The sequence below is a fragment of the Pavona decussata genome, unplaced genomic scaffold (genome assembly GCF_977016875.1).
Source record: "Pavona decussata unplaced genomic scaffold, jaPavDecu1.1 SCAFFOLD_8, whole genome shotgun sequence".
In the NCBI taxonomy this organism is placed as follows: domain Eukaryota; kingdom Metazoa; phylum Cnidaria; class Anthozoa; order Scleractinia; family Agariciidae; genus Pavona; species Pavona decussata.
In genome coordinates this window covers 2,421,641-2,448,978 of record NW_028145431.1, presented here as the reverse complement: position 1 = coordinate 2,448,978, position 27,338 = coordinate 2,421,641, and the positions used below count along the sequence as shown (strand labels likewise).

Genomic DNA, 27,338 nt, shown 5'->3' with positions numbered 1-27,338 from the left:
TGTCCACACCAGAATCAACTACCGGCCCGACAAGAAACGAAGAAATTTAAAGTAATCGTCTTTTGATTGCGAAGCCACTGGAAGTCGAGATTAAAAGTTTTTCCCGCTTCCGTGATTTCGAAAATAGACTACGTGCATCAGTCAAGACACGCTATGCTTCTGATCACACACAATGACCTTTTGTACTTGGGCCAGCAGCCGATGTCAGCAAAAACATCACGTGACATTGCTTCCATAACAAAAGTTCCCGGCGCGGCTCTATTGGAAAAGTCTGAAAAAGGTGACTGCGTAGATTCGTGTCTGTGCCTATTCAAAGCTGGAAATTTCGCCACGTTCAAGGAAATATTGCCATGCTGAGTCTTGGGTTAACATGTTTCAGCTTTTGAGTTTGTCTGTTTTGCTCCTGGGTTGACTTTAGCAATGTTTTGAGAGCAGCAAAGAAGCAAGATTGTTTGACATGCAGGCTTCACAAGGACACTCACGGAAGGAGAGCGATGACTTCTCAAAGCTTTTCTTTGGGAATTCAAACGAAAACTTAGAAGTTGGTGGTCAAAATTTCGTGATCGACCCTTCTTTACATCCTTCGTTATCTTTTCACCAGCCTAAGTCTAGTTTTACTTTTGGATATTTCTTTGGGGTTGTTCGAGCTATCCTTAGAGGACTATTCAAAGTCTATGTTCACCCTGTCGGAGCATTAGCGACTCTACTAGTCGCCATAGTTATTCCTGCTGTTCTAGGATATGTTGTTCTTAATAATGACTACAACAAGAGAGGAGAACTGTTGGTTATAGACAAATCTTTGCAGTCGTTTCAAATTCCCGGACACATCAGCGCTCAACACGAAGATATGGTGACTGTTGCGAGGAAACCCTCGACAGAAATTAAAGGCATTCCTCTGCGAAGATCAAGACGCAAGCGATCAATTCCAGACAAATCTCCAACGAGGAAGACATCTCCATACCAAAAACACGCGAAGTGGACCTTAGAGCTAGTCTATCTTGCCACGGGGGAAGATGATCTCAACATCTTCACGAAAGAGCGAATCGAAACAATTCATCAAATCGAGCAAAGGCTATTACAGCAAGACCGTTTTCCTGATTTTTGTTGGAAATGGTCGGAGGCGATCGGGAAAGATCGTTTCCTTAAAAAATTTAATGAATGCACACCTCCTATTTCGCTGATAGACTTTTTCTATCCATCTGTGGATGTTGCACTGGGTTTGCGGATCAATGATGGTCAAGGCATGGGGTATGGGCCAAATGGCGGAAAGAAATTTAACCTCACTGATGAAAGCATAAAGCAGACCTTGGATCTACTTCTCACGAAACCGTTTACCTACTGGTTCGTGGATAGCACTTTCTCCTCTAACAATCGCAAAAGCAGGTTTTTACGTGCCGAAGTCAAGTTTGGTTCCCCTTTAAACTATTGGAAGTACGGACATTCAAGACATGCTCAGTTTAAAGCATTCAAAGCTTTCCTGGTGAAATATGCTGAAGCTGTGGGGAAAATGTCAACAGAGTAAGTCAGTTGTACTTTAAAGTACCCGTTCTAAGACAAGAAACCCCTTTTTGTTGATTAGGATTTACCAAAATGAAATCCTCTTTGTCGCCGACATAAGCAAAAGCGATTTCACAGAAAAACGGCGAGAGACACTCTCGGACGTTTCTTTAGCAGCTTTTCAAATCGGTTCTTTGTACCTTTAAATATAAGTTACTTAATGAGATCTAAGAGATGATTCAGCTGATTGTATTAAATTGAAGAAGTAAAGAACTGATGTTAAAATAAGTGGAAGTAATCACGAAAGCCAAGCAGCTTTATTCGTTCACAAAAATAACGGGGAGAAAAAATGCTTCGTCACCATTACAACTTCACGCCGATTTAAGTGTGTCATTCAGAAATGGGAAAAACCGCTGGATTTTGTAGCTTGAAGGCTCGTTTTTAGTCCTTTGGGCATTCACTTCGGAGCCACCGAAAACGTGTTGAATAAGTTCGGTTTCATTCGTTTGGAAAAAGGTGAGATCTTTTGGATGAGGACCTAAAGCGACTTCAAAGGAATGGAACAATAGCGCAATTATGCGATCACGAGCGGCAGAGTTTATTATCGTATCCTTTTGTTCTTGATGTGTGAATAAACTGCATAGAATGACTTGGGACTTTACATGCATTTAGTTTTTTTCGCAAAACATTTCCAAGTTCGATATGTATTTATGAAAATAGAACATTTTGAGAGCTTCAAAAAGAGATCTTGAACGAGGCTTTTTGGTCAATGTAGGCCGAAGTTCGATGTTTGTTTGTTGATCGGCGTTTCGAACTGCAAAGTTAATTTATGCGAAGCCGTCTTCATCCGAAGCGTGTGTGAATTCCCGAAGGTACATGTATTATTACAGAGAGACCTGAACGAAATTTCATCCCGAAAACGTTTCTTTTTTATTTGTATTTTTTTTTAACGAGAAGGTCGATTTGACGGCTGTAAAATGTGGTCTGAATGAGTTTCTGTGGTCGAGATTTCTCAACGACGCGCCGTCTGACAGTTCCGCCGCCGACTGCTCCTTCTCGTTTAGATTTTGAATTATTGAAGTTATTTCCTACAAAGTAAAAAAGTTGTTTCGTGAATTTCACTTTCTTCTTTAAATAAATGAGGCCTGGATTTTTTATATTACTGCAAACGCTGAGCATCCTGAGTTCTTGATATTAAATAAACAGCCGTGTTTACGTTTGATATTCGAGATCGTTCCGATAAGCGCGTGATTGATCATAAGCATAAAATAAACTTTAAAAGTTTAGAGATTATCAAAGAAAAGTTGCAGTCCGACAGCTTTAAAAAGTTTTTTTTTTTTGTGAATCGAACTGAGCTATTGTTCGTTCTCAGATGATAAACAAAAGGAAATTGTCACACATTTCCTCAAAGGGCCTTCCGATTTCTATAGTTGTCTTACATTCCCGAGTGACCTCCGACGTGAACACCGATGAATCGGCAATGAGTCTAAACAATAGCATGAATATATGAATACTTAACGACCCACAAAACGTGGGTACACACTTAAATCGACGTGAAGTTGTCATGCAAGTCTCAATCACTGAGGCTTAAAATTTCTGTGAATTTTGATGTGATATTCCTGGTTAGTTGTTGAATATTTGATGCTCTTTGGACTCTGTGATTGGTTCTTTGAAGGAAAACAATTTATGGCATACAACAAGGAAATATTGAAAACTTTTCAAGTGTTTGATGGTAATCGTTGGTGATAAAAATGGTGTTGATGGTAAAAAGTGAAAAATAAAGCAAGTTTAGAAAAGTAGTTTCATCAGAATCGTCAGAAATTAAATCTTTTCTTGCATCATATAACGTAAGCTGTGACTGTCACTAATACAATTTTGAGGCAGTCTGTATTTGGCAACAAGAACCTATATTAGCACAGGTGGTCGTTGCTGGGTGGTTATGCAATCATATGTTGCTCCACATGAGTTTTCACATCAAGTAATAAAGATGTAGATTTTTTAGAAAAATCTCTGCTTGTCAGCCCATGCATGACAAACAGTGCTCCGGTTTTTAATTTTGACTCTAGTAGATGGGTAAAATGATTATGAATATGCTAAAATTTAAAAGTTTAAGTCCCCAAGGAGTAATTATTCATGCTAATTTCAAATTGAGACTCCTGTTTCCATGATTAATGAGGCAAGAGGACTGTTGATTGCTTGGACGTTCGGGCAACAGACGGAAATAGCAAGTGTAAATAGCCAGCATCACAATAATATTATATTTAAGAGTTTCTTGTTTATTATCGGAGGTGGTTGTTTAGTGAAATCAACAAAGTAAAATGGTCATTAGTATGGAATTACAATATTGCAAGTCATTATTATCTTTCAAAAAATTTAAAGTTTTGAAATTATCTGAAGTCAGCTGGTTTGTTGGAAGTGGGGGAGGGGGGAGGGAAGGCGCTTGAACAACCCAATGAATTTTTGACACTGAAATTTATTTTAACTAATTGTGCTGTCTATATCAGTATATTTTAGACTTAAAAAATATATAATATTTATGAGGTTAAAGGACATTTTGAGAAACTACATCATAAATGAATGAATAATTTTTGGTTATAAAGCTCTGTCAGGATTTGAAACATGTGTTTGTTTTTTCCACAGCAAAGTGCGAGTTCTCTATGGTGGAAACGTGATCTTTGACTATGAGGTGAACAAAACTCTCTGGGCAGACATCAGACTCTCTATATTTACCATGGCTTTTGTTGGAGCGTTTGTGTTGTTGTTCACGCGTTTCTCCATTTTTCTGACAGTAATTGGAATCTTAAGTATTTTAACCCCACTGTGCTTGGCATATTATCTGTTCCGAATTGCCTTTGGTGTTCCAAGTTTGGGAATCCTTAGCGGAATTTCTGTGTTTATCATTATTGGTATCGGGGTGGATGATGTTTTTGTGTTCATCAACACCTTCCGTCAAGCCCACAGTGCAAAAAGTTTGGAATCTCGTTTGGCTCACACTTTAGCCACTGCAGGGAAGGCAACATTCTTCACCTCATTTACCACAACAGCTGCATTTGCTGCTAACTGCGTTTCCAAGGTAAGAACAACTGAAGATAATTTAAAGAGCAAACATGTGTCAATGGGCAATTCCAGAAAATATCCATACCCAACAACGGACGGCTATCATGTTTTAATCCCCCCCTTGCCTTCGGAAATTCCAAAATGCGTTGCCCCCCCATGCCCTCAGAATTCCATAATCATGAACCCCCCCCTCCCCTTCAGAATTTCCGGTTTTTCTGGGAAGTACATTTTTAACTTTAGCAACGCCTATATGAACAAACGAACATGAATTTATGCCTCCTCAGGGCTGTGATCTAGTGGCGCTAGGCGACAAGCTTTACTCTTCAGCGACAAGAAAAACCTACCGCTAGTGGCCAGGCTGTGAAAACTTCTTTTTAAGTCCGAATTTGGCTATAATAATAAACACCATTTACGGCAGTTTTACTCCTCTTTGTTTTTTTGTGCTGTTTTGACGTTTACAAAGCAGAATAGCTCAAATTCAGACAGTTAAAATCTTTCAGCGGTCTTATGTAGCCGTCGAGTCTTGTTGCGTCCTTTTATACGTCATGTAGTGTGCACGAAAAGTGTTCTCAACCCATATGCGTCATGTAGTGTACATGAAATGTATCATGATCTATCGATGCTTGTCTTCTGCTTCCGCGGTCATACGTTCGTGGATAATTTTGTTTACGAGCTACAAAAGTCCACCACGATAGCGTTTTCAAGGAACTCACTCTACACTTTCTACTCCAGAAATCCCACCTGTGGAATTCACCAGTGCCTTCGGATATCCAATCGTAAATACCCCCCCATGCCCTCAGAATTCCATAATCGTGAACCCCCCCTCCCCTTCGGAAATCCTAAAAGCCGTCCGTGGTATGGTATGGATATTTTCTGGAATCGCCCAATGGGATTTGGATCATTTCGAAAACTCAAAACATTTTCCTATTAAAATAACGGCCTAGTTTTGTTACAAATAACATGCACCACCCCAGTGTACTAAGACTTTAAATTCGAGTGCCAGGGCTGTCACTAAGATTTCAAGTTGCTGGATAAGTACAACAAGTAGGCAAGGAATCAAACAGCTAGGAATTTCTTTTGGTTCTATTGTTCTTAGTAACCGAGAGAATCCCTGGCCCCCACCCCTTAGTGACAGCCCTGAGTGTTTCTGGCTACAGGTAGACTGGCGTGGGACAGAATGGATTCCAACTTAACTTCAAGTTCTTGCATTTTCATTTCCAAAACATGCTAGACTGGATCTCAATTTACATCATTCAGTTTTCAGTTCATGTTCATGTGTATTTTTTGTTGCCCTGGAAGAAGCAGTTCCCCATTTTGACTGCCTGAAAGTTGTGAGGAGGATGTTTATTTGATTGCATATATGGTAAAGTGCAATGAAAAGTTTGCTGTTACCTTTTTTCAAACAAAACATAAAAAAAAAACCAATCTAAGCTACTAGCATTACTGCCTGGTTCAATTTGCTAACTACATGCATAACTATTTTTCACATTTTACAGATGCCTGCAATCCATGATTTTGGTTTGTTTATGGCGCTTATAGTCTTCAGCTGTTGGCTGACTGTGTTCTGCACCATACCCCCTGCTCTTAACTTATGGCATTGCTATATTTCCAAGGTTGAAGAAACTGTTTTTCGCTTTTTGTTTGGATGGATGAAGTGTGCATGTGGCGCTGGAAATTTTTCTCTACCTGGTCAGTAGTGTTAACTTCTACTACATGCAAGGAATGCATCATTTCAGTGTTTTGAGACAGCGGACAGGTTGATAAGTTCTAACCTGCACTAGACTCTATTTAGTTTGGGGGGAGGGGGATGGGGAGGGTGATGGAAAAAAGACCCATGCTGAATTCCAAAATGAATAACTCTTTTAATGTAAAGAGAAAAGAGTTTCCAAACTTCTTCATCTAACCAAAAATTGAGCTGGCAACAATTTACTTTCAATTGATATTTCTCTGTGTTTACAGAATTGGGTGTTTCCATGGCAACCACGTAAAATTGTGTTTGCTTCTGTTTTCTGGGAACTTCAAGGTTAAATAGCTTGTGTTTAAATGTCAAATTATGTCTTTGTTTTCAAACTTTCTTGCAGATGACATTGTGCAATTTCTGTCAGGAAATGACTGCAACGATACTGCCAGTCAATCACCATCAACAACACTAGAAGAATTTGAACTCTCTACCAGATCAGCTGTCCAGGATGACGATGATGATTCGTTACTTGTGCAGCTTAATAGCAGTCCTCCTGTTTCACAGTCACCATCTCCTAGTTCCAGTAACAGTGACCTAGCCATGTATGATGATCCCAACAGCACATTTGACCTGCAAACAGCACCACTCATGCGCCGTTCATCCTCACGGCCTGCAAGAGCAAGGGATGGCCATCTGCGAGACCAGCAAAACAAGGCTTGCACGTGTGGTGTTGGACTTCAGGGGCTCCTGTACCACTGGTTAGGTGTTCCGATAAAAAAGTATCATATAGTTGTTGTGGTGCTGTTTTTGGGCATTCTGGGGGCGTCCATCGGTTTGGACACCCAGATTCAGCCGTCTGCCAAGCCGCCTGAATTCTTCAAGAAAAGCACCAATTTACAGCAGCTGCTTAACCTGAAATACAACATGAGTGGCGACAACCTGAATGTGAATGATTTAGCCTGGGATTTAATAGGAACTGAAATAAAACAAACAAATAATGCCAACAAACCTACAACAAAGCCAACGCCAAAACACACAGAGACAAACGGGGTCAGAAGCTCCACAAGTTCTCCTGCCACTGCAGAACAGTCAGGTCATCGACCAGATTCAAACATTCAGGCACATCATTCAGCTTCAAGTAAATCTTCAACTCTTGCTGTCACACCAACTACTGTGTCAAGGAGGACATCCCCGGCTCCACCAACTACTACAAAGTACATGTAAGGCTTGTTTCGTAATTTGGTAATAATTGTGAAGAATGACTCCCGTCAACCAACCATCAGTTAACTTTTGGTAACCTTTTGGTAGACGGTTTGCTCTGTTTTTGTCGAAAATGATAACCTCTGCTTGGCTGTCTGTTAGCTTCTGGCTGTTGGTATTCTGTTGGAAAGTTGTTGGTACACTGTCAGCAAGTTAATGGGGGAAACTGCCTTTTAAAACAGTACCTTTCCCCACATTTTTGTCAACTAGTACATTATATTCTAACACACATTCGCACATTCAATATAATTGGGAACTACACTTGGCTAAGAGATTCTTTGTAGCTACAGTTCTGCCACTAAAATGGAACATCTAATATATTATAGTTTGATAGAAAGCAGGCATCCCACCAGAGACTTGGGGAGCTCTTCTTCAAATTTACCAAGAACCTTGCATAGCCCTCCAGTGCCTTCTCCACCCTCATCCAAACTACTAGAAACTTACCACCAGTCCAAGCCTACAAGAAAAAATTTTGCATATTTTATACCTCAACAAACTGAGAAATATGATTGATTAATTTAGACTGCATTGTTTTTGGTAGATCACCAACCAAGAGAACTCAGAAACCAACAGTCACACAACACAAACGAGGTGAATTAGCTAGCAAAGAAATGTTGTTTAGCACCTGCATGTTAGAAGCTGTTATTGTTAGTAGTAACAATTATTATGATCAGCTCTGTTCAGTAGTTTCACAAGTTTTACCACATCTTGTCAAACTCATCAATAATGTATGGGAGAAAACAAAGGAAACCATTATCTTGAAGAAGGTTGAAAATGTGGTCTTAATTTGGTGAAATTTTGCTTTGAATTTCAACACGAATTATTATGACTTGAAAAGCTTTATCAAACACTCGAAAGAGTATTTCAATACATATGATTTCCAAATTGCTCAAACTGGAACCACTTCTCAGTGATTGGAAATAAGATGAAACACTTAAATTCCTCTTGTTTGATATATTGCTTCCCAAAACTCAGCCCCTGGTCTGGCTTGGAGTCATCTGTTAATTCACAAAGCCAGTATGTGGGAGAGGGAGGGTGGTAGCTATCCCGGGGGCCAGTATGCAGGCACCTGGAAATTGATAGCCTTGTTTGTGTTTTTGATCTTTTCTCTTGTTTTTGTGTGCATTGGTGTCACATGTGTAAACCAGGTGTTACCTCTCGTCTTCATCGCTGGGTGAGGCCAACTCTTTTTGTGAATAATAACAACAACAACAACAACAACAACAACAACAATAATAATAATAATAATAATAATAATAATAATAATAATAATAATAATAATAATAATAAGTAACTCTCTGATCTAGCCCACAAGAAAGATGTCACTAAAGTACTTACCAACTGTCAGAAGTGGATTATATCACAGAAGAATGAAACACACATTTTCTTTTTTTTTTTTCCCAGTCCAGGAACTGTTGCCTAGACACTGTCTGCAGCAGGTTTCAGTACAAATTGTAAACTGAAAAGTTATTCAATAAAATAGACACAATAATAACACTTTATTTAACAAGGGTGACATCAATAATTGATTATTACTGTTGACTCAGTAGTTTACATAATGGCCCTCCCTGAACTGTCCTAAAACTATGGTAAATTAATCTATTGATACAAGTTAAAAGAAATTAATACATATAGTCAACAACTGGGCATGAAGAATGATGTTTAAATGCACTTTATTTTTAAAGCTCTAACAAGCAAAATCTCTTTGGTTTTAAGTTACAGCAAAACCAAAGACTCAGAGGATAGTTCCACCAACACCTGCACAGCCACACAAGACAGGTACATAAAGCCTGTAAACCTTCGCTATTGTATTAACCCTTGCTGCTCATCTAAGTGCAGAAAGAAATATGTGAACTTGAGAATGATGTATTATTCAGTGAATGACACAGGCATGCCCCAGTAAAAATATAATGTGATCACACCATGATCACACATATGACCTCACAATGTGATCACACAGTGATCACACATATAAACTTTTACATGTTATCACAGATTTGATCACAGAATGATGTGATCATGGGTGTGATGTCAGGTCAGATCACAAGTTCTGATCACACATAATGTTAGCACTGTGATCAGAACAAGTGTGATCATGCTTGTGATCACAGTATTAACTTTATGTGTGATCACATATGGCATACAGCCTTTTAAATGCTGTGATAATGAATGTGAAGAGGTGACATGATTGTGCCCATTAGCTTTTGAGTACAGAAGAACAAAAGCACAAAAAACAGGAAGTTAAACAAATTGTACAATAATGTAATAACAACAACAAATTGTGTTACTGTCATGAATGACTTACAAATATGTGAACATAAAATATTGCCCCAAAGTTAGCCTTTCAGAGGCTATTTGAGGCGGGGGCAGAACTTCCATCAAAGAACAGTGTAGTCTGTTGTGCAGTGGAATAAGCTAAAATAGTATACGTTTTGACAAGTTGAGAACCACAAAGGTAAACATGAACTAATGTTTTTTTATGGTTCAGAAGGATGCTAACCGGGAATCACTCTCGACCTAAAAATTCGTTGTTATAATATTATGTGATCATCATGTTGCTCACCTCAATAAACCTGTAGAGAATCACGGTCACTGGAGTGATCACACACTGATCACGAGTGTGATCACTCCAATAACGCATTGCTTAAGGCGTGATCACGGTGAAAGGAGTGACCATGCCCATGATCATGGGCCTGATTTGTGATCATGCTGTGATCACAAAATATTTTTACTAGGGTACTTGGAAAAAGGAAATCTGAGTGCTAGTGCTCCTATCAGGAGTCGAATCTAAGACCTTCGGATTACTACTAGTTCGGATTCTCTACCACTGGGCTACAGGAGTACTCATGGGAGCTTAGAGCATTAAACTAGGTTCATGGGACAAACATCCTACACACTGCTAGGATTTGAATGTTGATGTGTGGCATATGTGTGTGAACTTGTGTTCAAAGTTAAGTTGGAGCAGTGTTAACACAGTAGGTTACTTCGATATTTCAACTAGCGTCTCCTAGTCAGTATTGATATTTGCGTCGAAGACGGAGACGCTCCCTAATCAAGTCGTTGTGCAGTTCCTTAGTGCGAGAAATCAAGGAACGAGGTTCTATTTCGGTTCCATCTTGAAACGTCACAATAGCATCTTGACATCCCAATACTGTCTTTTATGCCCAGTGCGCGCATTCCTTAGTACGAGAAATCGAGAAAATAGTTTGTATGTTGGTTCCATCTTGCAACGTCACAATAGCATCTTGATGTTCAGATACGGCCTATCATGTCCAGTGCGTTTCATACCCAGTGCCTACCTCTGTACATGTTCCTAAGCACGAGAAATCGAGAAAAGAGGTTGTATATCGGATAGGATTGATATAAAAATAAATATCAAAAAGTGTCAAAAATGGTTTTGAAAAAAAAAAAAAACAAACAAAAACAAGACATTTCGGGTATATAACCCTTCTTCAGTGTGGTTTTCTCCTCACTGAAGTGTCATGCATCTCCAAAGAACTTTCCTTTCACCGTTCATAATAAAAGAGGTAGTATGTCGGTTCCATCTTGCAACATCACAATAGAATCTTGACATCCCGTGCATGTTTCGCACCATCCCTTGTGGTTTCGCTTCGAATAACCAGGGCCGTACCTAGCGCGGGGGCAGAGGGGGCAGCTGCCCCCGCCAGGAAAACTCAATTTGTTTCTAACATCACACTGATCACAAGAAAATCGACTAATTGACTGAAAAAATATTCCTTCAATGTGAATTCCAAATAATTATTTTGGAAAATCTTTTGATGCAAAAGCCAGTACCGGTTTTCTTATGAAAAAAATGATTTTGTCAGTTTGTGCTGCCTATGGTTTAGAATTTGGTGTGTAAATAAAGACTGACAAGCCTACGCCAGTTTCTGGCGCGTGTTTTAGTCTTTTAAATCTAGGTTATACAAGTATATTTTTTTTCAGAGATAAATTGGTTTTAAAAGCCTGCCCTGCTCACAAGTATTTGTAGCGGGTTTGGATTTAACCATCACATGTTCATCATCCGACAGCTCATTTGCGCCTAATGATTTTTGAGTTTCCTCTTTTGAATTCTGTAGCCGCTGCTAATTACACTCAGCTCTCTACTTTATCACTTTATTCGAAAACTTCACCATTCCAAACACATCCCGACGGTAAACAAATCCGTACCAGAACGGTTCTTGAAATACAAAGATTAAATAAAAGATGTTAAAAAATACTACAAGTAACGACATGGAATAAGCAACTGAGAAACAATAGAAAATGAAGGACTAACATAAAAACGGCGAAACACAACTTTACAACACTGAAAATGACGCACACACTAAAAACTTATGCAAAGAAAACTGGCTTAAAAAGGGTAAAAGGAGTGTCAGAAAGGCTCTTTACATACATAATAATCTTTAAAGGTGTGGGGGCGAAAGGTATGAAAGATGTAGCACAAACAAATACAACAAAAGTAGGTGTAAATTAGGCGCGCAGAAAAAGCTATAACTCGCTGTAACAAATTCTCTTCCTTTTGAATATGATCTCTTATTCCGCGTGTTCGACGACGGTGTTTTTATGCCACATAGGGCATTTCAGCTGGGTTTGGCTTGGATCTTTTAAGTGCTTGATAGTTTTAACTGCCTTTCTTGTTGAGATTTGTGTAATGTTAGGACAGAAATTAATCATTGCCTGTATCATGCAATGAGCTTCATTCTGTAATTGTTGGAATGCCGGGCCCGACTATTAGTGTTTGTCACAAGGAGTTGTGTTTCTTGGCACGGCTATTTGGCTTTTTGGTTCTCTAGTAATCGTTGTAGCGTGTTATAGAGCTATGCAACGTGTCACAGTAATACTGAAAAGGCTTGAATTGTATTTAAATAACGACTGTGTTTTTGCAAATGCTTCGCTCCACTGATATAGTGCGTTTGTATTGTGGAAGCTCAGTGATTTTCTCCCTTTGTTTACAGCAGTGTATCGACTGTGTTTTAAAATGAGAAACAATATTTACTTCAAGCTAAACAAGATGTTAACTCCATAAGAAGTCATGGCAATTTAAAAAAAAAAAGCTTCGGTGTGTTTTTTTTTTCTCTAAACGTCGTAGAGGCAACTTTCTGTGTAGGAGTGAAAACAAAATTAATGTTCAACTAGAAACCCTGTCTACATACGGTAGACCCCTGTGAGGGGTGTGCGGAGTTTGCCCCCACAGACAAAAAATCCTAGGTACGGCCCTGATAACTACAAGACAAAGTAGTCAAGATGAAAGCCTCGTCACATTCAATTTGAAGAAGATGTTCTGAAATTGTAATCACCAAGGTCTGATTTGATAATCGTTGCATTAAACATACAAATAAGAAGAAGAAGCAGAAGCAGAAGCAGAAGCAGAAGCAGAAGCAGTAGCAGTAGCAGTAGCAGTAGTAGTAGTAGTCATCCTGCACCTGCATGAGTAATAACCTGCACTGGGAAAACAAAGAAGTAACTGGAACTACAGTACCCCCGCCGCACCCTTGGTAGGATGCCCTGTAAACACCTGGGACTGGTTGCATAAAATGGATGTTAACGATTGTTCTCAGACAGTCACCTATTGTTTTGCAACTATACTTACAGGTTCCTGTAATCTTAACATGATTTATGCAACCCAGTTTGGCGCCTAAGGGCCTAAGGCGACGCACTATAATCTTTGGTTACTACTTGGTTTAATTAGTACTTACAGCTGTAGGTGTGGATAGCTATCTCATCTGGAACTTAATGAGAACCCCGACTCTTGTAACAGTCTTGAAAAAAAGCTTTGGTTTGATTCTTGGTCATAAGGGAGTCTTTTTTCAATGAGACAAACTTTACTTTTTTCACTTTACTAATCCATACAATGAACTTGTTGTCACAGATGATTCTGGGAATGTGGACAAGCCTACTACAGATCACAAGACACCACCACCTCTTTGTCCTGGTGGCTGCAAGCCTATTGATAAACCTATTGTGGATACGTCAGCAACTGTTTATGTTGTGTTTGGTTTGAAGTCTATTGATCGCAGCAAGATAATAAGGGAGAGTGTTATATCAAAAAAGGTAAACTCTTCCTAACTGGAACAAAATAAGTTATTTTTTGTAGCTGACATTATCCCTTTGACTCCTGATTTATTTTAGTAATTTTGGTCCAGTTTAGACATGCATGCATAAAATAGTCTCTAAGAACTTCCCTTTGAGGTTTAAGTACCTATAACCATAATTATATATTAAGAAAGGAGAAACGTCAGGGTTTCCAAAACAATCACGTATAGCGCTCCGCTGAACAGGTTGGTCTTGCACGGCAGCTGTTTGTCGATGGTGGCGTCTTCGAGCAGAAACACAACACGCCGCAGCTGTTGAAGTGCTTGCCTGCTCTTCCCTTTTGCCGCCATGTGGTATTTCAGCAACTTCTGACTCTGAATTGCTGCCAGAATCTTCAGTCAATTTAACGGACCAAGTATACCACGAATCATCGCTAATATCTGGTGTTTCTAAAACAATTTGTTGAATCTCTTCCGTGTTATCCAAATTTGACGCCATTTGTAAAAGCACCTCATAAACACGGGAAGAAAGACTCGAAGAAATCTGGTCTTAACTGGTGAATACTTGTCGAATGCGAAACTGTAGCATAAATAACTTCATATAAGAGACATAAAGTGCCTTTGTTCACTTTATGGAACTTCAGAGTCCCCGTTTTAGGACAAAGCATACACCTTATTTGGGAGGGCGCCATTTGGTGCTCTGAGGAGTCAAAGGGTTAATTACCTATCTATATACCAAGCACAGCAGGGCTGTCATTAAGAGGCGGGGGCCGGGGATTTCCCCCGGTTACTAAGAATGTGGGCCCCGGCTATTTTCATAGGAAAATAGAAGAAAAATAGAACCAAAAGAAATTCCTAGCTGTTTGATTCCCCACCTACAGTGTACTTGTTGTATTTATCCAGCAACTTGAAATCTTGGTGACAGCCCTGCCACATCAATACAACCACTTTTATCTGGCCTTTCCATGGTTGTTTAAGCAGGGTTCTGCTCTAATGTGATGCTTGTTCTATTGTAGGGTGATGTTATTCCAGATTATGAATTCACTGACTTAGTCCTGAACGAGTGGACTAAATTCCTTATGTACGCGTGCAGGCTGTGCAAAAAACTGGGCAACAACTCTGAACTTGTTCAGCCAGGTGGTGCAGACTGCTTTCCTCCTTGGATCATGGATTACATTCATTTAGACCAATATCGTCATGGTTCCTGGAACAAAGATTGTTTAGAGTTGAAGTCAGCATCGTACCTCTCTGGTAAATCACGTGCAAAGCTGTATAAAATGCCGTCAAAAGACAAAAGTCATGGTAATTTTACTTACTGGATGATGATGGCATTTGAATCGGTAAGGAGGGTGTGTTTGTTGTTGTTTGTTAACTCTTCGTCTTCAAGGGACATTATGTAGTCTACATTACTTGCAAAAAATTACAGACGCTTTTAATTTCGGACAAAAATAGCGTCCGAGAATAAAACTGTCCGAAATTTTTAGGCGTCCGATATTTGTACAGTATAGTATAAAACTTTAAAAGTACTGTCTGGGGAACGGCATCACATATTCAAAGCCAATATACATGATATGGCTAGAATTCAGATTAGGCAGCTTTGCTCAGTCATTCTTTTTATCACTGGAAAGGAAAATATTTGAGACACTGCTTGAGGCATAAGCTTGATTGAGTTTGTGTTATTTTCTCGTTGGTGTATCCGGCTGTAAAACCTTGAAGGTACAGTAAAACTATCATTTTCACAGATTTTATTTCACTCGAATTCATGTTTTTTAGTTGTAAATTTACTTTAGGCATGTTTCTGAGTGCAGTGTCCGAAATTTTTGTCCGAAAATTGTCTGAAATGAGGGAAAAAATGTCCGAAAATTAAACGTCCGAAATTTTTTGCAAGTAATGTAGTCACTTCCCCAGCAAAGGATCAAATTATATTGATTTTGTGGTTTCAACATGGACTGGTCAGCTTGTTAGATGGGAGTGATGTAAGCAGGAGACCTGATGTGTGGCTTTTGTTAGCAGCCATGAGCTACAAGCAGTTGAAGGGCTTGGTGTAAGATACAATACAAACTTTAATGACACTCCCTGAAAAGAGCTTTTCAGTGACAAGAATAATAATATTAATTTACAACACTATACATCAAAACGATGGTAAATCTAAAACTTACAATGATGCAATGATTTAAACAAGAAGAGTAAAAATTAAGCTAAAGAATGGTAGCTGAAAATAACAAGATAAAATCTTTATGTAAAAGCTAAGACAGACTAGAATTTAGGAAAGCGGCAAATAAGTTGGCTTGAAGTTTACGCTTAAAACTAAGAACAGAGTTGCAGAGTTTAAAGGAATTGTCCACACTGTTCCACAGGCTTACTATATGGTAATAGGATGTCCCTGTAATAGGGGTATATGTGCATAATGTGCATTTTGCACCCTGAAATCCAAATTGGTTCATATCAGCTCTATATTTTTGGCATCCAGACTGGATAATTCTCATGTAGCAAATATAGTTCCATATTTTAGTTTTTGACCTGGTGGCTCAAGCTGCTTAAAGGGCCCTAGTCAGCCACACCTTTGTTTTTGTTTATATGCGAGAGTTTGGCTATTATATTTTATTTGGAGCATGTCGAAATGAACGAAATCACTGTGAAACTACTAAAGATAATGGAACATACTTTCAGGAACACAACTTACAGTTAAGGTGGCCGAACACAGTTTGCGCGCGCTTTACAGATTCTGTTAGTGATGCTATTGAGCACGCGCTAGGGTTGTGGTATGCAAATATGGCGGTCGGTAAAGTGATCCCTCAATTTCACATGAAATGGATAATAAAGTTAAGTTTTGATCCTAAATAACTAAGTTTCTCGTTTCTGGACTCTTTTTCTTTTCTTTCCGAGCGAAAAAGTCATTCACCAAGACCTTTTGCATGCTTTTCATCTTTGCCATGAAACCTAATTGGGCTATTCCAGAAAATATCCATACCATACCACGGACGGCTTTTAGGATTTCCGAAAGGGAGGGGGGGGGTTCACGATTATGGAATTCTGAGGGCATGGGGGGCTATGGCGCGTTTTTTAATCAAGGAAATGCTGTTTTCGAAGTTTTGATTCGAAAGATTAAAGTACAATCAAGCATTAAATTATGTGCAGCGTACTGGTAGCGATCGCGCGTGTTTCCATTCTCAGCTTGTGAAACAGCGGCCGAAAAAGTCGCTATCTTTTAGTTTCGCTTCCTTCACTGTTTATTACTGTGTTTAGTGGACAGGTATTCCAGTCATCTTTGAGAGGAGGACACGGTTACAATTTGAAATGAAGAAAACGTGACATCGCCTTTAGAGATTCGATGATCTCGATAATATTTATGCAAATTTGTAACGCTACGCCGAAGATGTAGACAAAGTCTGCTCAAATGCAAGGGAGCGGCCACGTTGAAGTTTCCCGGTTGCTTGCCGAATTCTACCGTAGACGTCGTATGTTTTTAAAAAAGGAAATGCTTTTTCCGAAGTTTTCATTCGAAAGATTCAAGTACAATCAAGTATAATCTTGCGCAGCGTACTGCTTGCGCAGCGAAGATATTTCAGAAGCGATCGTGTTACATTCCGCGAAAAAACCGCAATCTTGTCCACGTGCTCCGGCGTATAAAAGAGTCGATCGATTGGCGGTGAGGGTAAAAGGAGGAATGAGTTTGCGGAATGGAATGTGGAATGACGTGCGGAATGGCATAATTATGCAAAATACAAGTTGCGGAATGATATAATTATGCGAGATACGATTTATGCATAATGACTCACAGAAATACATTAAACTGAAAAAGTGCGCCTTTTTTTGGGCGCCAATTTGAAAATACAGCCTTTTTGTAACCATTTCAACCGAAAAATGCATCACAAAAACCCAAATAATGGTATCTTCGAATTCAAACTTTTTTCCTTCGATTTTCATCGCATAGCCGTTGATGCAGCGTAGCAGCTCGTGGACTCTTATCGTTCACGAGTGAACACAAGATTTGTAATACATTTGCATTAAAGAGGCTTGTTTATTTACGTAACCTGGTTTCCATTCCACACGAGTCGTCCGCCATTACGGGAGATGTATACAACTCAATCGAAGGCTGGTTAAACTTGACATGTTTCAAGCTTTCACAGCGCCTCGCAGGATAAAGACGTGAGTAAAGAACCGCCTCTGTTTATTTTTGAAACAATTTATGTCACTTGTCGAGGATTTATCTGGTTATGACTAATGTGTTGTGGTTCGGTCATGCTCATTTCCGTTGTTTTACGTTTTATATTAATCAATTTATCATACACAGCCAAACACACACACACGCAAAAAATAAATAAATAAATGAAAACGAAAATAAAAATTTAACCGCAATCTATACCGCAGAACTCTTTCCCCATATTTTGACGTGTAGATTTCGGTTTTTTATTTTCGAAGGAAGGATCTTGATGTCACAAATTTTCAACTCAAACATTTTATAAGAAACTATATCTAAGCAATTCGGGAAAGATTTCCGCACAGCCCCATACATTATTTATCCATGCACAACTGTCACACTAACCCACTTTCAAAAACGACGAGCGTGAAAACAAAGTGTGAGTCGCAAAATGTATAGATAATTATGCATGGGGCTGTGCAGATATCTTGACGCAACTCGTACTTAATTGCTTAGATATTGTTTCTAAAAAAATGTTGGAGTTGAAAATTTCATTTGTTTCATCAAGATCCTTCCTTCGAAAATAAAAAACCAAAATCTACACGTCAAAATACGGGGAAAGAGTTCTGCGGTATAGATTGCGGTTAAATTTTTATTTTCATTTTCATTTATTTATTTATTTTTTGCGTGTGTGTGTGTTTGGCTGTGTATGATAAATTGATTAATATAAAACGTAAAACAACGGAAATGAGCATGACCGAACCACAACACATTCGTCATAACCAGATAAATCCTCGACAAGTGACATAAATCGTTTCAAAAATAAACAGAGGCGGTTCTTTACTCACGTCTTTTTCCTGCGAGGCGCTGTGAAAGCTTGAAACATGTCAAGTTTAACCAGCCTTCGATTGAGTTGTATACATCTCCCGTAATGGCAGACGACTCGTGTGGAATGGAAACCAGGTTACGTAAATAAATAAACCTCTTTAATGCAAATGTATTACAAATCCTGTGTTCACTCGCAAACGATAAAAGTCCACGAGCTGCTATGTTGCATCAACGGCTATGCGATGAGAATCGAAGGAAAAAAGTTTGAATTCGAAGATACCATTATTTGGGTTTTTGTGATGCATTCTTCGGTTGAATGGTTACAAAAAGGCTGTATTTGCAAATTGGCGCCCAAAAAAAGGCGCGCTTTTTCAGTTTAATGTATTTCTGTGAGTCATTATGCATAAATCGTATCTCGCATAATTATGTCATTCCGCAATTCTTATTTTGCATAATTATGCCATTCCGCACGTCATTCCACATTCCATTCTGCAAACTCATTCCTCCTTTTACCCTCACCGATCGATTGGAAGGCTGCTCTTGTATGAGGGTTACTGACTGCTACTTTTTTCATTAACATTTTGTAAATAAAGTAGATAATTACAAAACAGCAACGATGTATGTTTACTCGTGAGGGACTTGGGCACGTGGAATCGAACATTCAAGACCAAGACGCACATCACAGATCACTGTTAAATTTGCATAAAGTTGTTTTCAATGTTGTTGACAATGGGTTTTCTTCTTCCTCGCAATAAGAGTTTGAAATAGTTAATACTAGGTATTCGTAATGTGGTAATTGAAACCACAAGTTTTCTCTTGATATCACCTGGAATCACAGATACAATTTAATTGAATTTTTGGTTCAGAAACTGAAGCCGACTGAAGCATGCGAGGAGTCCTTGGATCCCAGACATTCTATGGATTGTGTGCGTGTATAAAACAAGGGGTGAAAAGAAATAATTTTTGTTTTCATCCAATGCGTTGTTCTAGTTTCCTACTTTTCCTAAAGGAGTTGAATGGCACAAGAAAACAAAGAGGAGTAAAACTGCCGTAAATGGTGTTTATTATTATAGCCAAATTCGGACTTAAAAATAAAATAGCGGTAGGTTTTTCTTGTCGCTGAAGAGTAAAGCTTGTCGCCTAGCGCCGCTAGATCACAGCCCTGAGGAGGCATAAATTCATGTTCGTTTGTTCATATAGGCGTTGCTAAAGTCGAAAATGTACTTCCCAGAAAAACCGGAAATTCTGAAGGGGAGGGGGGGTTCACGATTATGGAATTCTGAGGGCATGGGGGGGTAACGCATTTTGGAATTTCCGAAGGCAAGGGGGGGTTAAAACATGGAAGCCATCCGTTGTTGGGTATGGATATTTTCTGGAATTGCCCATTACCGGTATAGCCACACATGCGCATTTGACCAAAAAATTGTGACTTGTTGTTTTCGTGGAAAAGGACTGTTTTCTAAGGAACCGCTCATTAGAATTTCGTGAAATTTGGTATGAAAATAGTTCCCTAAAAGCGTAACTCGCCAACAAAGAGAAAGTAAAATCTAACAGAGGGTATCTTCACAAAACATTAAAATGCAAAATCAATATCAACAGGAGATCTCTCTGTTAAAATTACATGAAAATAGTGCAACTGTGTCAGTGTTTTGTGAGTTTTTCTGGATACAAAAAATGGAAAAAATCTAATGAGTACATTTTCTAAAAATAAAGGAAACCTACTATTTATGGACGTTTAATAGTTCGCTGCATTGCCATGGAAATGGTACTTAGCTCAACAAGACGTACGAAAATACATTCTTTCTTAGTTAGTCCTACACCATACCAATTTTGGGCGTCCAGAAATACATAGTTTCCAAATAACGTCTTCTAACACCTGTACACTAAAAAACTGTATTCGGCCACCTTAAGCAACAAGATTTCACTTCACCATGCAATATCAATAATTTAGATGGCATCGAAAATGGCAGAGGCTGACTAGGGTCCTTTAAGCGAGATTCCTGTCTAATTTATCATCAACAAAAGAAAATATCGACCAAGCATCAACTCTTCTTTTGTGTGAATTGCTTAAGTTAATTAAGGAAAAGTAATAAGCTTGTTCTTTGAATCTGGAGCTTTGTTTCTTTGTTTGACCAAAAAAGAGCTCATTTGAAGCAATTCAGATTGAATTTCAAGCCCAAAATTACACAAATGTACGCCCGTCTTGGACACCTACCAGAAAAGTCTTTTTAATTAAAGTAAGGTGTGTCCAAGTTATCACCTGATATTATTGGCTTTGATAGATATTTGTATTGATTACAACAGCTTACTACTATTGCTCTGTCTGAAATGAAAATTGTGTATTGAGTTTAAGTTAATTAGCAACGTCATCTGTTGTCTCTTTAGACTGTTTTCATGGGCAAGTCATCTCAGGAGAGAGTGAAGGATTTTGACAACTGGAACAAAATTTTAAAGGAGGAACTGAAGACATATCCCAAGGGATTTCAGACAGGCTTTCAGACCAGCATTGAATGGGTGTATACATTCACCGAGGTTGTTGCCATCAACAGCGCCATCTACGGCATTGCCTTTTCGCTTGTGTTGTGTCTAGGATCAGTGGCTGTGTTTACAGCCAATTTTTTCCTCACTTTGATTGTTATGATCACTATTTTAGGTATGTGGGTCATATCGTCATCTCTGTGTTCAATTGTAAATGTATTTCAAATAAATCTGTTAGGCCTGGTTCAAATGTCCTGCTTCTGCTGTACTGAACTAATTCAAGAATTAAGTTTGACAAAAGCATGGCAGAAACAAAGCTGCTGAATCAACCTTTGAATTAAGTTCGACAAACTTTGCCATTGTACACGACTCCAACACGGCAGAATTGTGCTTCTGCCATGTTACAGTCAATCCTATTGTTGCAATTAAGTTCAGCAACAGTAGAAGCATGATGTCTAATCTGGGCCTAAGATTTACAATGTATGTCTTCCAACATTTCAGGCTTAATCAGCATTTTTTTTTTTTTGGACATTCCTTTTTCAACTTCTCTAGTGTGAGAAAAGACAAATTGAAAAAGACCCATTTAGCCTGGAATGTGTGCAGATCGTGAGAAAACCAAAAACAAAATGGTGGATAGTAATTCAATTGCATCATCAATATGGGAAAATAAGGAAAGTGTTTTCATGGGTGTGTTGAAAGTCAAAAAATACACCACTAAATTGCTGAAAGCCGAGAACTCAAAAGACTTTAATTTGGAAGTTAAGTAGACAAGTGTAGAAATTGGCTGCCGTCTTTGATGGAAACTACTTTCCACTGAAAGATTTTGTTCTCCAGCAGTGAACAGGTGACCATTAGTGCTGAGCCCTGTAGGTATAGTTGCAAGTGTGCCCTGTACTGCAAAGACATGTGCAGAAGACTTCCTTCCACTTAAATATGGGTGAAAAAATGTTTAATTTATTTGCTTCTTTTGTTGTTGTTTTACTATAGGTGTTCTAAGTTCAGTGGTAGCGATATTTTACTTGCTGTCATGGCAACTTGGAGCAGTGGAAGCCATTTCTCTTTCCATCCTAGTTGGTACTTCAGTAGATTACTGTGTACATCTTGTAGAAGGATACATCATGGCCGGAAATTTTATACCAAATCTACACCAAAATTCCAACAAGGTTTGTTTGAATTTATTTTTAAGTTATTTGTTTGTGTTTTTGCCTTGCCTTTACTAAGGTTGGAAAATGGTCTTTTAAAAATATGGCTCTTGCAAAATCTTACGGATAACTAGAATTTCACTGCCTGTAGTGACAAATCAGTATAGTTTTAAGAATGATGAATTATTCAAGAAAGTGACAGAGGTATACTCAGAAAAAAGAAATCCGAGTATTCCTATCAGGAGTCGAACCTAAGACCTTCTGATTACTAGTTCGGATGCTCTACCACTGAGCTGAGCTACACCTGTACCACTGATAGGAACACTCTGATTTCTTTTTTCCGAGTATGCCTGTGTCACTTTCTAGAATAATTCATCATTCTCATTCATTCACCAGGGTGGAAATATACCATCACATTTATTTCAGTATAGTCTTATTTTCATGTGGCTCTATGTCTCACAAACTTTAGTTAAACTTTTCACTAGGGGTCATTTTGGGGTAATAATTAATTTTAATTTTTTTATTAAGGATATGTGGAAGAAACTACCAGTACATTGCTTATGCCATCATCCAAACTAAAAAATAAATTCACTTGCAAGTAGCCCTAAAAGAAGTCAAAAATTATTCTTATTATTCATGGTATTATTAGTCCAACAGTAAAGCCTTACTTTTACTTGGCAGGAAATCCGCGGTTGGAGATCATTAGCTGCAGTGTCTCACATCGGCACAGCAATCCTTAGCTCAGCCATCACTACAGTAGTGGCATCCATACCGTTATGCCTCACAACAATCCAGCTGTTTGCTAAGTTTGGTCAGATTCTGGCCATCAACACAGCTGTGTCAATTTTCTTCACTCTGTCTATCTGTGTAGCTTTGTTGTGCTTGATGGCTCCAGTGAGATTCCGTGCCTCCTACAAGTCTTCGCTCATAGCTCTGCTTGTTGTGGCTGTTGTTTTCTTGTTGGGTACAGGTATTCTGTTTCTGATCAACTGGAAGGCTGTCACTATACCTGGACCTGCGGGAGAGCCTTTGTTTCCACAACCCTAAAATTAATTATGTAACAGTGCTTACTAGCCAAGTTTATAAGGTAAACAGACAGATGCTGCTTTTAAAAATTGAATAGTTTTTCATATTCATCAAGGTAAAAAGTTTATGGTCATAGTGAATAAGCTGTGTTTAATGTCATTTGGGTGTAATACCAATGGAGCCTTGCATAGAAATTGTTGCAAGGTGAAAAACAAAATTTAATGCTGTAAATCATAGATGTGATATTTTTGTAATGTTAGTATGTATTTCCAATGCTTTGCTGTGGTAGTCAACAATAATTGTAATTATTACTAGCTAGCCGTGATCGGTCCTTTTTATGGCTAGTTTTCTTTCTTCGGTGGAGTTGTTAGAAGCATGACCTTGTGACAGGTGGCAATTTTGAGGGTCCAAAATAGCTTTTTCCAATCCCCTTCCTGGAATCCTGTTAGTATCGTACGCAGCTCTTGTGGAGAAGGGCTGGATGAACCCAAATAACAGCTTCATGCGAGACTTTCTTGCCATCCTTTATCACTAGGAATCTGTTCTCAATCACACACTGGCATGGCGTTAAGTGTAGAAACCATTATTTTGATCTGCTGTTTTGCCACTTGAAGGGGAAGTATCATGAAAATTTGCTGTCATTTCAAAACCCAAAAATGTTTGACTGTCAGCAGAAACAACGAAATAATTGTCAAGTTTTTAAAAATTATCACCCCAGTGCAATAAAACTCTCGATTAGTGCCTCTGGCCTGAGACAGAGTAGGCCGGTTTGGACTGAAACTTGAAGAATATTAGGCTAATGTTTTTCAAGTTCTCGCATTTTTGTTTCCAAAATGCGCTAGAACAGATCACAAGTTGTTTCTTTCAAGAATTGAGTTGATTTCGTTCCTGTCGTCATTCTAGAATTATTTGGCAGGTGATTGAAGATCTTATTTCATCATTTTTAACAAAAGATATCAAAAACCCCGTGATACTTCCCCTTTAACATCACACTGTACTTGCCATCTTTGAAATATGGTATGTCCATTTTCTTATTGTGGTTCATATATTCCCCTCCCATATACTGCCCTTTGTTTCCTAATATACCATGTTGTACATCATAATATTTTTTTACCTCATCCAGCAGATTGTGGAACCTATTTTGGGCTCTGAATATTATGTGACAGTAGCTGTAGTGCCCATTGTCAGGTTTCATATAGTTAGAGACCAGTGTGTTACTTCAGGAACAAACTTAAATGTCACAGTAAGAAAGTAAGAAGATTTTCGTTTCAACAAATTTTGACAGTGAAAATTTTGGGACCCTAACAATGTAAAGAAGCATTTATTTATTTTCATTAGTTTGCTTAAACCTTCTATGGGTAGTCGGCTGATTTAGCGGTAGAAATTCACAATGTAATTTAAATTGGCTGGTTTTATCAAGTCAGACACCAGTCCCTCGTCGAACATGATATCTGATGATAAATGAAGAAGGATTGTACTGCATCAGTAATTCCAGCATTGCCCGTCCTCCCCCCCCCCCCCACCCCCCAGCGGGGCATATTCCCTTATCGTCCATGCCGGGGCATTTTCTAATTTCGAGATTTTCATCTCGCAACACTGTCGCTTCCTTTCAATGGTAAGTTCATTGGCAAAGACGATAAATTTATGATTAACTTCATCTAAGAGGTACGGAACAAATGGTGATTGGAGCAGTACAGAGAAACTCGAGTTATTTGAGACTTAGTTTGGGGTGAATAAGCTTTGATTAGAATAAAGGTAAGCCCGGTAACAAAGAAATCAACTTACTCTTTTAGCTGTACCGCGGGGCATTTGAACAGCCCGTTTGTCCCAGCTGTTGGGTATTTACTACTTTGTTTTCAAAAGGATCCAAATGCACCCCGCCCCCCCCCCCCCCCCCCATCGTGGAGGGGGGAGCACTGCTGGAGATGACTGATGCATGCACTGTAAGCTATTTAAGTTAAAAGTGTGAGGGGTTTTGTAGCCTGTGGGAATGCAAATAAAGTAATTTATGTAAATAGCACCGTACAAAGTAAGTTAAAAGCGGACTGTCAACGTTCAACCCCCAGGGGGGTACTCAGGTATATTTGTAAGAGGGGGTTGGGAATGAGACCAAATTGTTAGACCCCCAGAAAATCCAGTAAGGTTAAAACTGGAATCCAAAAAAGTGCAAGAGTCCTGCAGGTAACCCCCCAAAAGTCCCTTTTCTCAACATAAAATTAGACCAAACCCCCAAAAAGGCCTTACCAAAATCTTTCACCCCAGAAAATTTTCGAACTTAAAAATGGCCTCCGATCGCTAATTTGAAACCCTATAGAGGCTTTCGCATCGCACCTCCCGACATTAATATCTGAGTACCCCCACCCCCACCCCCAGGAGTTCTTCCCTCCCATTAACTGTTGTAAAGTAATTTGCAAGCATCTTGCGTTTTGAATATTTGACTTTTTATTGGTTATAAGTTTTTCATTTGTTGTTTTTCCTTTATGTACATAAATTACAGCCTTATGTTACTTGCATTTTCTTTTACATTTATATGAGTCTAAAACAAACACGTTAACTCTGGCGAAGCTGTTTCAGTTTTGGACAGTTTTAGCAATTGAAAGATACATTGTTTTATTAAAAGTAACCAGAGTGGCAACGTCAGAATGCACTAATTCTTTTTAGTCAAACACCTTGAGTTGTATATTTTTTAGACGTGGTCTTGGAAAATTTACATTGAGAATGTGTTTACAGCCTAGAACTTTTTTTAATGTTTAGCAAGCCTTGTGTTATTTGTTCTCCAATAAACTGATGTTAAAGTACAAGTGAACTAGTTTTCACTGGTATATGTTTTGTCATTTTAGCTTAAAAACCCTACCCTCGTTCGCCTTCGTCGCAGTGACGAGCCAAAAGAGCGTCTGCGAGGAAGGCCACACTCTGGTCTCAGAGGTGTTTGTTCTTTTTTCCCTTTAAACCCTTGAAGCCCCAAACACTGACCAACATAAAATTTCTCCTTAAGTCATTACTACTGATTTAATCAAGCGAGTATGTCATGAGAGTAAAGGAAATGATCATCAAAGGTAAAAGGCTTTAAAAGATTACACAAAACGACTTTGAGCGCATTGCGCGTAAACACCTTTAAACGGTCAGGTCTAGAGTCAAGTACCCAAATTTTTATATTAGTTTTCAAAACAAAGTTAAAGCGATTTATTGATTTCTTTCCGTTAGTTTTTGAATTCAAAGCTAAGGCGAGATTAAAAACTCCCCGACACGCTCAGTTTTGAGGCAAATATCTGCTAAACATATTGCAACGTCTGGATGTTCATTAGAGTAAAATAGTCGCAAGTTGATAAACCTCTCTGTCAAGTTTATATCGTAGTGGATACAGTTTTTGTATTATAAAAAAAAAATGTTGATGTCCCTTGTTTCTCCATGTTAAAAGCTTTGAAATGATAGAAACGTGGGTAATTTGCTTTAAAACGGGGCGCTCAAGGGTTTTTGTGCAACACCTTTAAAAAGGCGGTGGAACCTGAAAGGGTTGAAGGTCCCAACAGCCTCCCCTCTGTCTCTGTGGGTAGAGAGAGACTGGAAACTAATAAAGTCCAAGAAAAATCCATGACGAGTTGCAACGTTAGTGGACGTAATTGCTATCAACCTTAGTCGAAATCACTGTTTGAATTTGACAGTGATGAACCCAGTTAATATGGTTCCTTGTATAGTTATTCTTTTGTTCGAGAGTTTGAGGATCGAAATGTTTGTAACACCAAACACGGAGCCAAATTTCGACCCTGTTTCGAAATCTTCGTTAGGGTCTCGATCGGCTGGATGAGACGAACCTTACTTGTGAAACTTATTTGCGATCAACAAGTCTGGAAATTTTTCGTGGTAAGATCTGTTATTTTGAAAGTGGGCGGAGACCAGGAGGTTAAAACTAGACCTTGTCACACTAAACAAAATTTGTAGGGGACGTTAAAGAATCCACAGCACTGGTCAAAAAGAGCAGTAGTGTAGCAGCTCTCGTAAGCTTGTAATTGTTTTTAAAACTGTGTAGCAGCTGCCATTGTGTTTAGGTTTGGGTGTATTGTTCTGTTGTTTGTTCTATTGTTTTCTAGAAGGGTTGCAAGCCAATCAAGAGTATGGGACGTAACTCCCACCCCGTCTGTGGCCTGGCCTTGATTCATAAGCACCGGCCTCGTTTCCAGTTGTTCTAGGCGTGCGAT

General features: G+C 38.8%; 1 protein-coding gene across 1 annotated transcript; it reads left to right on the top strand.

The window, feature by feature from the left end:
* Positions 1–229: 229 nt before the first annotated feature.
* Positions 230–25,948, top strand: LOC146488903 (protein dispatched homolog 3-like). The gene is made up of 11 exons (XM_085114524.1): positions 230–1,518; positions 4,138–4,570; positions 6,051–6,243; positions 6,636–7,455; positions 8,037–8,086; positions 9,212–9,274; positions 13,365–13,546; positions 14,544–14,867; positions 20,882–21,149; positions 21,962–22,137; positions 22,798–25,948. The coding sequence occupies exons 1-11, from the start codon at positions 458–460 to the stop codon at positions 23,161–23,163; spliced, it is 3,936 nt and encodes a 1,311-aa protein (XP_084970650.1). The 5' UTR covers positions 230–457; the 3' UTR covers positions 23,164–25,948.
* Positions 25,949–27,338: the final 1,390 nt, after the last annotated feature.

Excerpts from the sequence above, each read along its gene's own strand:
- LOC146488903 (XM_085114524.1), top strand. The coding sequence starts at position 458 with ATGCAGGCTTCACAAGGACACTCACGGAAGGAGAGCGATGACTTCTCA. Across the intron at positions 4,571-6,050 it reads CTGCTAACTGCGTTTCCAAG|ATGCCTGCAATCCATGATTT; the intron begins GTAAGAACAACT and ends CACATTTTACAG. Across the intron at positions 13,547-14,543 it reads AGAGTGTTATATCAAAAAAG|GGTGATGTTATTCCAGATTA; the intron begins GTAAACTCTTCC and ends GTTCTATTGTAG.